General features: G+C 32.9%; 1 protein-coding gene across 3 annotated transcripts in view; it reads right to left on the bottom strand.

The window, feature by feature from the left end:
* Positions 1 to 3,312: 3,312 nt before the first annotated feature.
* LOC106068865 (uncharacterized) overlaps positions 3,313 to 16,296 on the bottom strand; it is a 38,090-nt gene continuing 25,106 nt past the window's right edge. For all 3 annotated transcript variants that reach the window (XM_056035401.1, XM_056035403.1, XM_056035402.1), the window contains exons 9-23: positions 15,389 to 15,550; positions 14,066 to 14,219; positions 12,949 to 13,141; positions 12,694 to 12,789; positions 11,773 to 12,042; positions 10,720 to 10,847; positions 10,318 to 10,550; positions 9,779 to 9,917; positions 8,920 to 9,077; positions 8,445 to 8,536; positions 8,211 to 8,331; positions 7,734 to 7,884; positions 7,464 to 7,576; positions 6,925 to 7,132; positions 3,313 to 6,320 (exon numbers count right to left, since the gene is read on the bottom strand). In XM_056035401.1, the coding sequence (XP_055891376.1) occupies positions 5,705 to 6,320; positions 6,925 to 7,132; positions 7,464 to 7,576; positions 7,734 to 7,884; positions 8,211 to 8,331; positions 8,445 to 8,536; positions 8,920 to 9,077; positions 9,779 to 9,917; positions 10,318 to 10,550; positions 10,720 to 10,847; positions 11,773 to 12,042; positions 12,694 to 12,789; positions 12,949 to 13,141; positions 14,066 to 14,219; positions 15,389 to 15,550 (2,834 nt within the window). In that variant the 3' untranslated portion in view covers positions 3,313 to 5,704. The remainder of the gene's footprint in view (positions 6,321 to 6,924; positions 7,133 to 7,463; positions 7,577 to 7,733; positions 7,885 to 8,210; positions 8,332 to 8,444; positions 8,537 to 8,919; positions 9,078 to 9,778; positions 9,918 to 10,317; positions 10,551 to 10,719; positions 10,848 to 11,772; positions 12,043 to 12,693; positions 12,790 to 12,948; positions 13,142 to 14,065; positions 14,220 to 15,388; positions 15,551 to 16,296) is intronic.

The following is a 16,296-nucleotide window of genomic DNA, read 5'->3' on the forward strand; positions in this document are numbered from 1 at the left end:
TTTCGTATCTAGATTAAATATAGTAAATACAAATTTGAATCTAAGTGCTGAAACATTGAATGATAAATACATTTTACATATTAAAGGCAACAGATGGACGTTTAGGGACATACTTTATAATGTGAGTGAATTAAATATAACGAAAAAAGACCATTTAAAACTGTTAGATAATGTTGAGCCAGGCTCTTGAAACGAACAAGTGCTCCCTTTCACTGGCCATTTTTTAAACGGCCCCTTGAGGAATGGCGCTTGGATTGTTGACAAGGCTGTAGGAGTTCTCTCATCAACCCCAACCAGTGCAATGGGAACTCTTTGGCACCACTTAGGCACCCCTACGGAAGTCTTGGTTTTTTCTAGTTGCTACCCATCAGGCCTAATCGCTTCCTCTTACAGCCGTTTGCCCCTGGGCGCAACCATGAGCCAAGGTAGCATACCCGGCACCGCAACGACTAGGGCCCGAACCAATGTCCATCCGATACGACCATTCCGTCTAGCAGCAAATGCCGCAGATCAGAAACAAGTTTTTTTTATTTTTATTTTGGACGTCTGGATGGTGATGTGGTTAATTCACCAGCACTGGCCGGAACTGTCGTATCGTAAGGTAACTGGTGCATGCCTGGTCAATGCGGTCCCTTATTCTACGACCACCTTCACCTCTCCCGTAGTCTATTGAACAGTTGGGGCACCACTCATGATTTGTCGGCCGTCTTTGTCTATTCCTCTCTGTCTTTAAATGACAAGCCAGTTCATTCTTTAATGTTGCATTCCCATCTCTTTTCCTGGAGTAAGGTCTTTGCAGACCTGAAGATCTTGTGATAGTCTTAGTTTTCAATTTCTGAAACTGATCAAAAGGTCATCGTGAGGTCCATTCGCCATCGAGCCCCTGTTAGGGATCTCTCCCTTACTTATATCTACCTAGGGCCTATCTATCTATCTATCTATCTATCTATCTATCTATCTATCTATCTATCTATCTATCTATCTATCTCTATCTATCTATCTATCTATCTATCTATCTATCTATCTATCTATCTATCTATCTATCTATCTATCTATCTATCTATATTTTTAATGCTAGAATTCTCCTATCTAATTTCGAAAGCATAGGCCTACAAGAATATGACACAGATTGCCACGATGTGATAATTAAATTTTCATCATCACAACTAAAATAATTCAGCACCTCAATATCCAGATTACAGATTATATTAGTCAACAAGGGTTGCCTTAATTGGACTTTGCATCCTTAAGATCTGCGATTTTAAGTCAATTAAAAATGGTTGACGCTCTGGACAGCTATGAAGTAGCCGCGAGCATTAGCAAAAGAACATTCAAACCTAAAAACAACAACAGCATAATGAGTCGCCATTATTGGAATGGCAATAGGGCCTAATAGAAAACGCCCTTTATCTAAAATGTAAATGTGTTTACAATGTGTCAGAGAACAGAGGACCGAAAAATGTATATAGGCAAAAAACCAAAAGGCAGGCGACCCAAAGGCAGATCTCGAATGCGATGGATTGATGATGTGGAGGTAGATCTGCAACAGCTTGGGGTTAGGGTGTGGAGACGAAAGGCCCAGGAGAGATCTCAATGGAATGATGTATTGAAGCAGGCCAGAGCCCTCCATGAGCGCGCCACTGGGATGTTTACAATGAAGTAAAGGTGCGTGTCCCTTTCAGACCTTGCGATGTTTAGGGTAGATCTTCCTAATGTCATCTGTTTCTATGGCTGACGGTTAACAATGTAAATAAAGGATTTTATGGAAATCTAAAAATGTGTTCTACGGCTCTGCGCTTCTGTCGTCACGATGATCCCGAGTTAGAACCTTGCCCGTCCTACGCGTCATGCATTCAGTCATGCATATTAACCAATGACTTAAATTCTGTCAAGTCACTGCTTTTCCTGGCTAGATCAGGCAACCCATTCCACGTTCTGTGGGAGTTTTTTTTTTTTTTTTGGCTATGACGTAATAACCTTCTAAAAGGCGCATCCAAAATCTATACAGTAAGGTTGAGCAAAATAAAAAACATTTGACTAAAATGAAGTCTGCTGGAACTATACTTAGTCTTAGTTAGACCACAGCAACATTGCTCAAAAAGATATTGTTATTGAAATGTTGAGACATCAAGTGACGAATTCTCTCGATCCTTTACTGGCGTCCTTGTGAGTCAGACGAAACGTACGAAAAATTTACAACAAAGGTCACGGTCAGATCCATAAAATATCTACTGTTAGATGTTTCTAAAAAAAAAAGGAATCTCGCCTTTTCTGTCTTAGTCACAAAAGATTTCATGGCATAATTCTAATCTACTATATCTAGAGTCGACGTTAGAAGCAATGATAGGGCCTAATGAGGTGTTCGTTTGTAAAATGTTTTGTTTGTAAAATGTTTTTACATGTTTCGGATGTTCCTTCAGAGTTGAAGATAGTTTACTTCCTAGTCCAAACCTCCCGCAGGACGACGGGGAATGGGAGCGGGCAGGATTTGAGCCCTCGACCGTCGATAAATCCGAACGACAGTCCAGCGAGCAAACCGCACGACCAGGCAGCCATCTTCAACCAGTCCACTTCAAGCTCGTTAAAATTTTTTTTTTACCAAAGTGGAAGAACTCTAACTTTATAACTATATATCTCAGTAATGTAGAAGCTATTTCCCTTTTCGATATCTTACACTATAATAATTACCAATGATTAAGTTGTGCTAATATATTCATATTACGTCATTATTTGTTGTGAATGTTTGTGTGAAAATTACTTGAAAGGATGTGACGTAATAAAAATTATGGCTTTGAATGTCAACTTTTATCAACATGAAATCTCTGTTAATTAATTCTTATGTTTAGTTTTCTGCAATAATTATTTATCTGTGAAAACAGAACATAATTAACTAATTGGTTAATTTTTTAAAATAGATTAATATTTTGATTGGCACAATAAATAATTGTTTGAAGTTTCAACTTGGGGGAGAAATAACATGTTCAACATTTTTTACAAAACAGACAGAGTTGAAACAGGTTGGCACACTGATCTGTAGCCCGCCTCAAGGGAAGGAACTGACAGGTTTCAGGTTTGAATCTCAGGGAAGAGATAGAATTTTGAATATTGAGTTTATTAGGATGTCTGTGAGTCCACCCAACTGTAATGGATATCTGACTTTGGGAAAAGTAAAGGTCTTTGGTCATTGTGCTGGCCACATGAAACAAATGACCTAAACATCATCTGACCTATAGATCGCAATGTCTTAAATAGTTACTTGATTTTTTAAAAAACAAATCTGATGAGCTAAGCAGAAGAACAAAAAGAACTGTATATATAATAAGTCATATTTAATAGTCTAGAGGTAGCCTGAAGCATTACAAAAATATACAAATTCATCATTCATGATATTGTTTTGTACCATATATGTTTGCACCAATAATGAACTGAAGGATGTTGGTACATAACATATAACATATTATGCAATTAATATTGTAGAATTAATAAGCATATATTAACAAAAGATGTGTATGAAATATCTTCAGCACATTGCAATATCACATGTTAACAGCTGAAAATATATCAGTAGCTATTAAAAGTAGCTAGAATTTTTTTTTTCTTTCTATAGGCTATCACTAACTTCACACTAATTAAACAAAAATATGATCTACAAAAAAAGTACTAAAAGCAACTTTAAAAAATTGGTTTAACAAAAAAAAATGTAAAAATACTAGAAAAAAAATTAAATTGCATGATTAAAAAAAGGTAGAATATTTAGGTAAAAATTACAACAAATCTAATATCACCTATAAAATGCTAGAAAATATTAGAGCTTAAACAGAAATGTTTTGGAAAAATCTCTCTCTAGTCATATGTCACACAAAATGCAAACACTCATGTTTAGTTAAATAAAATAAACAAATTTCTACTAATTCAACATTCTAGATATTATAAATTAATAATTCTCTGGCTTCATATTTTTATTTTACTGCTTTCTAAGTCATCATATCCTATTACTGTACTATTCTGTGGATCATCATTACAAATATTTAAAATAAACTTAGGTCTACAGTATGTAAGTTAAATTTTAAAAGCCAAAATGATAAAATGTCAATCTTAAGTCAACATTTTTTATTTAATTTCATCATTTGTTATGTGGCAATATAAAACTGAAGTAACCTGCATGAAGCTGGAATAAAATGACTGAAAACTAAGCAGTGCAATTCAATTTTTTGGTTGTCTTTTGCAATTCTGATTTGTTCTTAATATATTTTTGTAATATTTGTATTGGTAGAAATTTTGATAGAAAACTTTGGAGCTCAATTGATATATAGAGAGATTACTGGCCAGATTAAACAGAATGTTAATATAACAACTCAGTTATTTTTTCAGCAAGGCAGAGTCTTTAACTCTGGTTAACACACCTTTACTATTATCTAATTTCATATATAATCTCTTCCTGTGGAAACCAGTTACAATGGGGATAGTCTAGACTTCCACAAAGGTTCTAATAATGAGAGTATTTTAACTAAAGAACAATGAGATGTCTATATTAAAATTTATAACATGTCAAGCAGCATCTATAAGAAGGAGGAACCCTAAAAACCACTAAAGCAACACCCTGCTGGACATAAAAATCAGCAGTTCACATAAAAACAATTAAATGACCATAGTTATTTTTTTGTTGAGCAATTAAGCCTACTAAAATACGAAGACAATGAAAGACATTTATACATGATAATATATAAAATAAATGTGGAACAGTTTTTTTTTATTTATTTTACTCAACCAAATTTTTGTAGATAAATTTTTAAAAAGCAGATAAAATAATAAATATAGTTTCTGGAATGACTTGAGATTTGCTAAAGGCACAAAGAAAAGCAGGAAAAAAAAAAGGATTTAAACAAGATAGATAATAAAATGAGTTTACATTACAAAACTCGTAGGCAGCCTCTTTGGATAAGTCATACTTCTACATTACACTATACGCACTTGAAATGAAAAGGGTTATGGATTAACATGCCCTTTAAATTTCTTATAAAAAAATTGTTTATAAGATAAGGCTTGGTTTTGAGTCCAAAGATTAAAGAGAAATGCAGTAGGTCATGTGATATGGGAATGCAAAATGCATACTTCATTTTTAAATAAACAAGTATATACTTTGGAAGACTATTAAATAAATGTTACACCAGCAAACATAAATTTAAATATTTAAACTTAGTTTGACGAAACACAGTTTGATTGCATCATTTTCAATTCACACATTTGTGTGTTATTATGGCAGCTAAATCCATAAAGCTAAACAGGCTTGAAATTTGTTAAAAATGGTGTATCTGTAGGTAAAAACAATTTCCATATTTAATTACAAAAACAAAAGAGAAGAAAACAATAGCACATATTTCTGGAATTATACAGACAGCAGTGAAATTGGATTTTCAATAACGCTTCAAGTTTTTGAGATCGAAGTGTGACAGATGGACGGACGGGCTGACAGTCAGCATTTAAACCAACAGTAGTTTCCCTTATAAAGGTTGCTAAAAATAATAATTTTTAATTCTGTTTATATAAAAAAGTTGTTTTTCATCTTTTTGATTCTAACTAATTCCCTTGCTTAAAATTTGTTCACCTAATAATTTTATATAATAAAACATATTTTGTAATATCTTGATTGTGCATAAATAATAATGGTATTTTATTATTTTTATAGAAGTCTCAAAATTCCTTGTTATAAAGAAGTCACTGTTTGGCAAATATGCTTGGATTCACCCTTTGAATTCTGGCTGATGTAACCACTGCTTAAGTCGCCTCTGTCACTTCCAGCAGTGGATGAAAATCTGCGGTCTGATGACACTGATTTTCTTGCCTCCATTTTCCTGATTTCAGTCTCGACATCCCTATAGGACTTTAAGGAATGTCTGTAAATATCCCCGCTGTGCTTCTTAAAACTGATGTCCTCATCTTTCAGGTCGTTAATGTCTAGAAGGCCAACAACATTACCAAATGAGTTTAAACTGCAGACGCTACTATTGTGCAGCATTCCTGAGCAGATAGATGAAGACATGGATGATGATATGGGGGATTTGGCAGAGGAGGAAGACTTGCCAACTTTGGCCAAAGATGAGAGGCCAGGCACTGAAAAGGTTTTCTTTTTGTCTTTGATTTTGTCACTTTTGCTTGTCTGCAACTCAAGTGAGTTACTGTCATCATGAATTATACTAGTCATTGGTGCATCAAGACATGGTATAAGAAAGGCTGGACTGTAATTGAGGTAACTGAGGATGTCTACAAGGTCAGGTCTGTAGCCTGGATCATTTGACATACACCAGCGAATAAAGGACTTCCTGTAAACACAAGGAAGTAAATCAGTAAAATATATTTTGTACTTACTGTACTTCTTTGTAAATAAACGAGCAGAAAACAATTTGTGGACATTTTTAAAGTATATATGTAAATAGAAAAATTACATTTGAAAAGTAACTAAGCATTTTTTTTAAAAATTGTCATATTTACTTCAATTCAACCCATTCATTAATTATATAAACAGCATTTATTTCATTGGGAGGAGTGGAGTGGTAAAAAGTGCTTGGTTTCTGAACTGAGGGTTCGGGGTTAAAATCCTGGTGAAGACTGGGATTTTTTTATGTTAGGATTTTAGGGCGTCCAATAAGCTCTAATGTGTACCTGACATTAGTTGGGGAAAAGTAAAGGTGGTTGGTCGTTTTGCTGGCCACATGACACCCTAGTTAACCATGGGCCACAGAAACATATGACTTTTACATCATCTGCCCCAAAGATCAATAGGTCTGAAAGGGGAACTTTACTTTTTACTTTATTATTATTTTTTATTAGTTTTATTTTATTAGTTCTCTTTAATAGATAATTGCTAATAGCACTAACTTATAATTGAATGTAACATTTAAAAAAAAAAAAAAAAAAAAAACTTACAATTCAGCTGGACACTTCTCTGGCAAACTGAGCAAGTTTCCCTTGATGACATAGTCCAAGACTTCACTGTTAGATAGTCCTTGATATGGAAAACTTCCAAAAGTGACTATCTCAAATACTAATACACCAAAGGACCAGATGTCAGATTTGGCTGAATAAATACCATCTTTCAAAGCCTCTGGAGCTGTCCATCGAACAGGCAACATGGCTAGTTAGAGCAACAAGACATTATTGTTTTAATGTGTGGTTTCTATTTATAGAAGGAAAACTTAACCTAAAATCAACAGTATAAAAAAATAATAAATTATTTCAAATTTTATCTACATGGAGGAAAAGACAAAAACTTTTTACACTTTCAGTTGCTTTCTTTTTTTGAAATGTTTCTGCTTTCTATGCTAAACTGCTAAAGAAATGTTTTTATATTTATCTTTTCCTCCAAAACCCCATAGAAATTTGACAATAATTTATATTATTATTAAATTTCTTGAAACTAAATGTCAGAATTATAAAAAAATTCTTCACTACATTAACAGACTTACCCTTGCGACAGAATCGATAATAGTCTGCACTTGATGTGTGCCTTGTCATACCAAAATCACTTATTTTGACAGTTTTTTTGGCATGTACTAAGCAGTTGCGGCAGGCTATATCCCTGTCAAGTACATCAAACTATTTATTTATTAAAGTAATATTAATTAGTAATAGCAAGCAAAGTTAATGGGGTAAGATGCCAAGGTTTTATTTACTGGTTAATTTATATTACTACTAAACTAAAGTAACCCTCCTTCCTTAAAAGTGTAAGTAATTACCTGTGTACATATTTAATAGAGTGCAGAAAACTGAGACCTTTTGCCACATCTACGGCCATCTGGGTCAACCTTTCTGCTTTGACATCTTCTGCCTCTTTAATGCATTGACCAACCAGATCTCTTCTGGACAGAAGGTAGGTCTTTAAATCACCTAATAACAAAAACGGTATGTGATGATTGTCCTGGCACATAGAATTGTCAATAGTACTAGATGGAATCTGGGTTGTAAAGTTTGACAAAGTCTATGTTTAGCTGCGATTTCATTGGTCTATTGGTTAAAGGGGAGTTACGACCCTTGAGACATGGTTATTGCTGTTAGAGGCCTGAGAGTTTTAGAAGATATGGAAGAATGCAGTTTATTAGTAAGTAGTGATACATCATTGAGAGACAAAGCATTGGTCAGGAATTCACAACACTTTAATCATTCATTCATAAAAATCTAATGCAGGCAGCTTATTCTTAATTGTAGAAACCTACCATGAAGTAAAAATTCCATCACAGCATAAATAGGTTCCTTGCGGGTGCACACACCCATCAGTTTCACAATATTTTCATGTTTAAAACTTTTCATCATATCTACTTCTCGAAAGAAGTCCAACTGGGGAGAAAGAAAATTATTACAATTTTTCCTATTATAAAATGTATGTTATTTGATCATGTATTTTTCTAGTGTAACCTGATCAATTAATTTTCAACATTTTTAACTTTTACCTTTTCTTCTATTGTGTGGTCTAGTTTGAGTGTTTTAACAGCCACAGCAACCCAGTCTCTTCCCTTCTTTAATTCACCACCCATAACAGTTCCTATTTCATAAGACATGAAGGCAACGTTATGAAACATTTGCACAAAAGATGCTATTTTTATTGGAGAGGTTAATTATTAACACATACATTTGAGACTCAAAGAAGCGCCTCGTCAAAGACAGGCATAGACAACAAAATGACAACCTAAGACAATGACTAACCATGGTTTTGTCTGAATTGGATGTAGCAAAATATGCAGGTTGCAAATGGGTTTGTGTCATCATATCATCATTATTCTTTCGAATTGAAGACATTAATTTAAATCTTGTCACATTTTATAAAAATAAAATATATTGTAATTTTCAGTAATATTTTGCTCAGCAAGCAAGGAGGAAATTAAAAAAAAAAAATAAAATAACCATGTCAAACAATCTTGAACTCACCGAATGCACCCTCCCCTAAGACTCTGTTTAGAACAACATCTTTACGTGGAAGTTCCCAATCATCCACAGAGAGGATGGGATAGAAATCTTTCTTTAGGAGACCTAATTCTTTGATCCTTTCATGAGTTGCCTTAAATTTCTTTAGTTTAGCATCACATCTGCAAAGTATTGCATAACATGAAATGCATTGATAAAATGAATTGCATTTTATGACAAGTACAAAGAATAAATAAAAATGTTTTATAACAACAGTCAAGTGTTGTGTCATTTTGCACAATAATAAAATATGACATTGCACAACAGTGATATAATGCATTATCATATCTTCTAATCTTATAAAATACAGATGTTGATTCAAAAAAGATGATAGCATCCTACGCATGTCCCTAGGTCAATCTAGTCATGCATGTTAATCAATGACTTAAACTCTGCCAAGCCACTGATTTTCCTGGCTGGCTCAGGCAACCCATTCCATGCTCTAATTAATAGCACCAGTAAAGAGTATTTGTAAAAATTTGTCCTAGCATATAGAACAAGAAATATGCCTTTATCTTTGTGTCTTTCTGAGTATTTTAATAAATTTTGTTTTTGTATTTAAAGATTATGGTTCAGTGTTTTATATATAATTGCTACTTTACTTTTAAGTCTTCTATGCTGAAGGGATTCATTAGGTAGAAAAGAGAACACATTATGCAGTGTCAATAAAAGAATAAAAAATTTGAAATAGTTTTTCCTTCAATAAAATCCACAATTTTTAAAATATGCCTCCATTTAAATTTTGTTATTGAAATTGTCAAGTGATTATTACAATTATTAATTTTTTTTTTTACACAGCATTCATAAAATAAATCAGGCCTACCTGTATTTCATGGCTATAGGGATAATGATAGCAATAATGACAAAGCCAAAGAAAATTATCACAGTCATTATGATAACAGCAATGGTGCAGGAAACGCCAAGCTTTTCTCTAAAGCTCTCTATCATACATTCATCTATGGCTGCAAAGTGAAAAAAAAGTAAATAAGTTTGTTTGCTTTTTAAGCTCTGTTATAAGGCTTTTATATTTTCAAAGTATTATGTCTGTTAGCAGTGCTAAATAAATTAAGTAGCTTAGCATATGTACCTATACGACACATTTAACAAAATATAAATGAAAAGAAGACTAATCTTTGTTTAACCCTTACGATGCGTGTGGCTGTTTAGCCTAAAAAAATCATAATTGTAATTTCATTTTGTATTCACTCATTGTTAAACTGCTCAGCACTTTAAGGGTTAAAAAAGCCAAAAATATCTAAAAACAAATTTCCTCCCAGGGTGTAATGTTGAATGCTCACCACAATAAAAGCCAGGCCCCATCTAAAAACATTATAGATCTAATAACAATAAATTAATGCTTACTCTCGCCTTGACTTTCTTTGGGTGAAGTGTACAAGAGGCTGATATTTTTCAAGGCTAGTGTCAAATTAGGCATAGCATCAAACTCCACACCAGATAAATATTTACCAACTGTTCGAGTTTCATTACCGAACTCTTGTAAAATCAATATGTCACCATTACGGTCACTGCCATCGAATTTGACCAATCCAGATACTCCACTAAAATGAATGCTAGCTATGGCACGTCTGAAAGCACTAATAAATTAATAAAAAAAATGTTACAATTTTAGATCTCTTTAATATATTTATAAAAAATATGAATTTATCATGAAAACTATAATTTTACAAATATATGAAGAGATCAGATTTTTCATTAGCTGAAATGAATAAGATTGTTGGTGTCTAGTAAATATTTTTTGCCAACCTGGCTGTTTTTTTGGTATGTATTGTCTCCAGAGCTGCAAGATTTTCCCTCAGCAATGCATCCAAGCTTTTGGCATAAACCCACACTGCATCATAGGCAAAACTAGCAAAGTTACTTTCTTCAACAGACTGCAAAGGATTTGAGATTCAATTTTAAATAGATATATAGGTCAGTATAAATTTGTAGAAAAATGTTCAGTCCTGTAGAATGATGTAATTTAAGATGACATACATTGTAAGAAAAATTTATTCAGGACAATGTGGAGCCAGTAAGTCTGAAATATTGATGTTTGTTAAAATTGACAAAATGTCAAAAAGCACCAAAATTCGTATCCACTATTTGACGTCTGCAATGAAAATCACTCAACTCTAAATGGTTACCTGAATTCAGCATGGAATAAAAGTTGTTGGTCAGCAGGTTTGACAAATAACACTCTCATTAACCACTGGGCTGTGGTGGTGTGGTAAGGTACTTGGTTTCTGAACCAAGGAGTCTCGGGTTCAAATTATGGTGCAGACAATTTTTTAAAATTCAGGATCTTTAGGATGCTGCTGAGTCCACCCACCTCTAATGGGTACCTGACATTTAGTTTGGGAAAGTAAAAGTGGCTGGTCGTTGTGCTGACCAAATGACACCTTCATTAACCTTCTGTCATAGAAATAGATGACCTTAACATCATCTGCCCTACAGATCACAAGGTCTGAAAGGGGAACTTTACTTTTTCATTAATAGCTAGCAACTGTAACAATATTTACTTATGAACCAGAGGGTTTGGGGCAAAGAAATATTACTTCATTTACATAGCTAGCAAAGGTGAGATCTGATGAATCAATATAAAACAAATATTTAATGATACATCTTATTTCTTTCAATTTTTACATTAGTTTTTTTTTTTTTACTTTCATCAAATAATAATAAAAGCACTAATAAATTAATAACTAGATACCATATATAAAAAAGAATATAATTATAAAAATATAACTTTATACATAATATATTTTAAGATGACATTCACTTGATCATTACAATTTTAAAAAATACTTTTTAACTTACTGTCCCACATTTCTTGGCATACTTCATTTTATACTCATCAACAGTTATGCCCCCTGCAACAACTGTGCCAGGTGGAGCCAAGAAAGATTTGGACAAAACAAAGTGACCCTCTGCTGCATGTTCTACTTCTGAGGTTTTACAAGGCACATTCTCCCTGTGGGGGTAAATTTCATGATTGTTGGGCTCCCCATTGTAATAGTCAACATTTTTCCAGTCTTGTGCATACCAAGATGGCAGGAACCAGACATAGCCTTCAAACGCTGTCATTTTCTTAAATTGATGATAAGAATTGATTCAAAAAGATATGTTAAAAAAACAAAGCTAGCCTGTGAAATCAATAAAATTTTTCTCTGTTGTTCAGTGTCTATTAAAAAAAAAAGAAATAATAAACTTTTGTTTAAAGGAAGTAAAATCTATATATAAATTCTGTTGCTTTGCTTAATCTGAAAAAAAAATCCTACCTTATGGGATTATGGAGTTTAGTATTTTACAGGTCATATTTAATGATTGCCATAGCATGTCTGTACTTAGTCTTTATCTTATCTATTTATTTTATACTGTTATGAATATTATATGCTGTATGGGTTTTCGTTCTTATGTTTACATGTGCTTGAAACTCATCCATAAGAATGTGTTCACGAAATGTGTGTTGTGTAGTCATTCAGTGTATTGAAGCCATACTAAGCGGACATGGTTTTCGTCTCTGTTATCATTATGTTCAAAACAATTTAATACACTGAATGACTGAATTAAGCTTTTTTTTCTATTTCTTGTAGGCTCTTTCATACTCAACATAATGACTTATTTAAGCATTTCAAACTACCCTAATCCCATTGATTTTTTTTTTTGAGTACAATTTAAATGGCATGTTGTTGGTATTACACTTTAAGAACACACACAGCTTAATTAAACAATGCTTACCTGCTTAAAAGCCTCACAAAATATTTCCCTTGCCACATTACTAAAAACATCTGCTATAATTATTCTCACATTTGAAGTTTTGAACTCTTTTAAAATCTAAAAAGTTTTATAAAATTGGTATCACATTTTTGAAGTATGTTTTGGAATGAAAATAATGAAATTTAATTAGTAGTAAAAGTAATGGCAATGTCTTTAATTCCGAAAATTAAGAATTTAATTAACTGAATACAAAGCTGATGATGCAAGTAGGCCTACCTGTGCTATGTCAGGAGTCTGTGTACCATTGAGTGACCGCCTTTTAACTATTAAAGTAAAACCATCTGCCATCAGTCTTTCCTGCAAAGTCATGTGGTACTCTGGAAGCTCCTGGCCACTTTCTGCAACAGCTCCTACCATTTTAGAGCCCAGTTCTTTAGCAAGAACTTTAAAAAGACTTGGATAGATTTGCCTGGCAAATATGCATTTTTTATTTACCGATGCAAACAGAACTACAGAATGTAAAAGTAACTAGTTTCTCTATAATACATGTATTAAAGGATGAAAACAGGTCTGCTTTAACATACTTAGAATCTGCTGATGCCCTGCCCTGCAATAAATTAGGACAAAAGTGTTGCCTTCTATGATACCAATTAAAAATGTCCTAACACTGACTTAATTAATGTTCAAGAGGTACCAAAGTATATTTCAGGTTTTCGTTATCAATGAGAGTTTTAATATTTTTACACTATTATAAGGCATCAACCACCTGATCTGAATTGAAAAACTAATATTACTATTATATTGCATGCTTTCAATTCCAATAGTGTACCTTATACCAGCTTATCTTTAACCTTCTTCAGTAGTAAAATGACCATGAATTACCTCATGGAAATGGGATGAATGCCTCTGCATTAGCTATGGCCAGAACAATGTTGCCCACACACAGCAGTTCCTCCCTCTATACACAACTGATCTGGCAAGTGCAGATACAGTTTGGGAACAGTGACCCACAGGCTCTGCCAGGGTGTAGCATTGTGTGCTGCAAACTGCCTAAGGGTTGCTGGCTCCTGATTTTTCCTCAGGGTTGACTCCCAAAGCCTTTTGCAGTAGAGGTTTGAATTCAGAGTTTTCCTTCTCCTATATGGGTAGCCAGCCATGGATAATGAGCCCCTCCTATGTAAAGCTTACTGGTTTAGTCAATATCTGAGCAACACATGAAAGCCAGGAGTTGGACTGGTTGTCAGAGGCTACTTTGAGGAACATTAGGAAGCATTTTATAGGTGGTGGAGTGCCTATATTCATTACCACTTCCGACAATGTCAACCTTGCAGAACCATCAGTTTATCAGAATAAATAAAAAGTATATTTTCTGTTATACTTAAGATATACTTACAGGTAAAGCTTTACTGATGGAACTGTACGGAAGAAGTATGGATATTTCTCACGATCAGACAATGACTGTGCTTCTGCTCCATAGCTGACCATCATCATATTGAAATGCTTAGAAAGGGCGGCTATCCTCTCAGCAGGATCAGAACATCCTGTGCCTTTATTTATAGTTTAATAAAAATCACTGCCTTGAAATGAAAGCTATACAGTATTTTATCTTTATAATATATGAATTTAAAAATAGCTTGCCCTTTAATAGTTATAATAGATATGTAGATAAATGGATATTCAAATTTGTTTTACAAATTTAGAAGCAACTATATAATAGAAATATCCATTGTTTCTGTTTTATTACTTGTTAATAAAGAATGATGCAAGCTTAACATTATATATTAATGGCAAATAAAAACAAGAAAACAAGAAAACAATAAAAAATGCTTTTTTAATATACAAAGCTTATACAAAGAGTAATTGTCTCAATTAATTTCGATCAGTTATGTAATTAAATTAATAATAAATCTAGATCAACAACAATAAACCTGTGCGATTAATAATATTTTTACTAATTATTTTTGTAGCTTTCTCAATACGCTATGATCCTGTCACTAATTTGGACAAGTTGGGAAAATTGGAAAAGGAGGAGGGGGGTAAAAGAAAGGGATATCTCGGTGGATTTTAAAAGCATTTACAAAAAAAAGGGGAACAACCTGAATTCAAACTCTCACGCCTCCTCAGGTCAACATGCTAACCACTCTGCTAGAGAGTTACTTATAACTAGAGAAGATTGAATAGTTATATATTGTTTGTTTCAATTTAGAGCAGTGACCTATAAAGGGGATTAATTCAGCTTATATCACCACTTCAGTCAAATACAATTTCTTTCCCTTGTTCGAGATACCAAACAAAATAATCTATTACCAATAGTTAAATAACTAATTGGTTTATTTTTTTTTATTCTTGGGTTGTCAGGTAAAAGAAATAATTGTGCAAAATTTCAGCTTCATTCGAGATTGGCTGTTGAAGAAATAAGGTGTTCAACTTTTTACCAGACAGACAAATTGAGTTGATATAAGCTTTTAAAAAAAAGACAAAAAAAAAAGGTTACTAGATGAATATTTGAGTGGCGAGAAAATGAAGGAAATTATCTTAACAATAACCATTCATGTAATCAACCATTCTTGTAATCAAGATTCAAGACTCATGAAAACCATATACATTACTTTATAAAGCCACAATGGCATAAGCCTATGTAATTTTATAAGTATGAATCAATTGTTAAAGACAAAATGATGAACAACCAAATAAACATAAAATCTAATTTAATCACCTAAAATGCCAACTATTGGTGGTAATTTTTTCTGAGCTAGAGTAATGAACTGATTCATCGCTACATCATATTCACACTTGGTATCATGCACCAACAGCTCCAGGGTGTGGTTTGGCAAAGTTTGAGGATCCTTGTTAACTAGGTCTACAGCTAACTTGGCACCTAAAAACATTTATAAAAAGTATATATTTAGCAAAATAATATTTAAAATTGTTTTTAAAATTGTTCTTCTGCAGTACTAAAGATTTAGATTTTTTGATTTGATTTTTGATTTAAGGCACATCGGCACAATTTAGGCCATGTCGTGCCTGCCTAAAGATTTAGAGCAATTTAGATTTAGTGTTCAGTGTTGCATTTAGAAATAAGCACATCTTATGGGCAGTGCCTTGCAGAAAACGAAAATAAAAATTGTATTGTATGGTTGAAGAATACATTCTTAAATAGATTATACATATGATAGCAAAAAAAAATAGAGCATTTATTAAGTATACACAGAAAACTTAAGGGCTGTGATTGACTGATTTGCATTTAGTTCAACTAAATATTTGAATCTAACATTAGTTTTTGAGTTCATCAGATGTGACAAGCGGAGGAGTTAATCCCCAGACTAAATTTCCTTAAAAAAAATAAATAATTGTAATAATAATAGAACAGTTGAATCTTGCTAGTCTGAAAGTTTCAGGACTGAGGGAGTGTCAGATTATTGAAGATGTCCAATTACAAAGATTAGCTGTACTTGAAAGAATTTAATTATCTATGTCAAAAAAAATATTTATAAATATTTATGATGTGATAAGATATTTTCTTAGGCTTTCAAGGGTATAAAATAAAAAAAAGTAAATTAGAATGTAAACCTACGTATATTCTAAAAATATATGCACTTAAGTATACATTAAATATATGAATGA

Source organism: Biomphalaria glabrata, chromosome 7 (assembly GCF_947242115.1).
Source record: "Biomphalaria glabrata chromosome 7, xgBioGlab47.1, whole genome shotgun sequence".
Lineage (NCBI taxonomy): Eukaryota > Metazoa > Mollusca > Gastropoda > Planorbidae > Biomphalaria > Biomphalaria glabrata.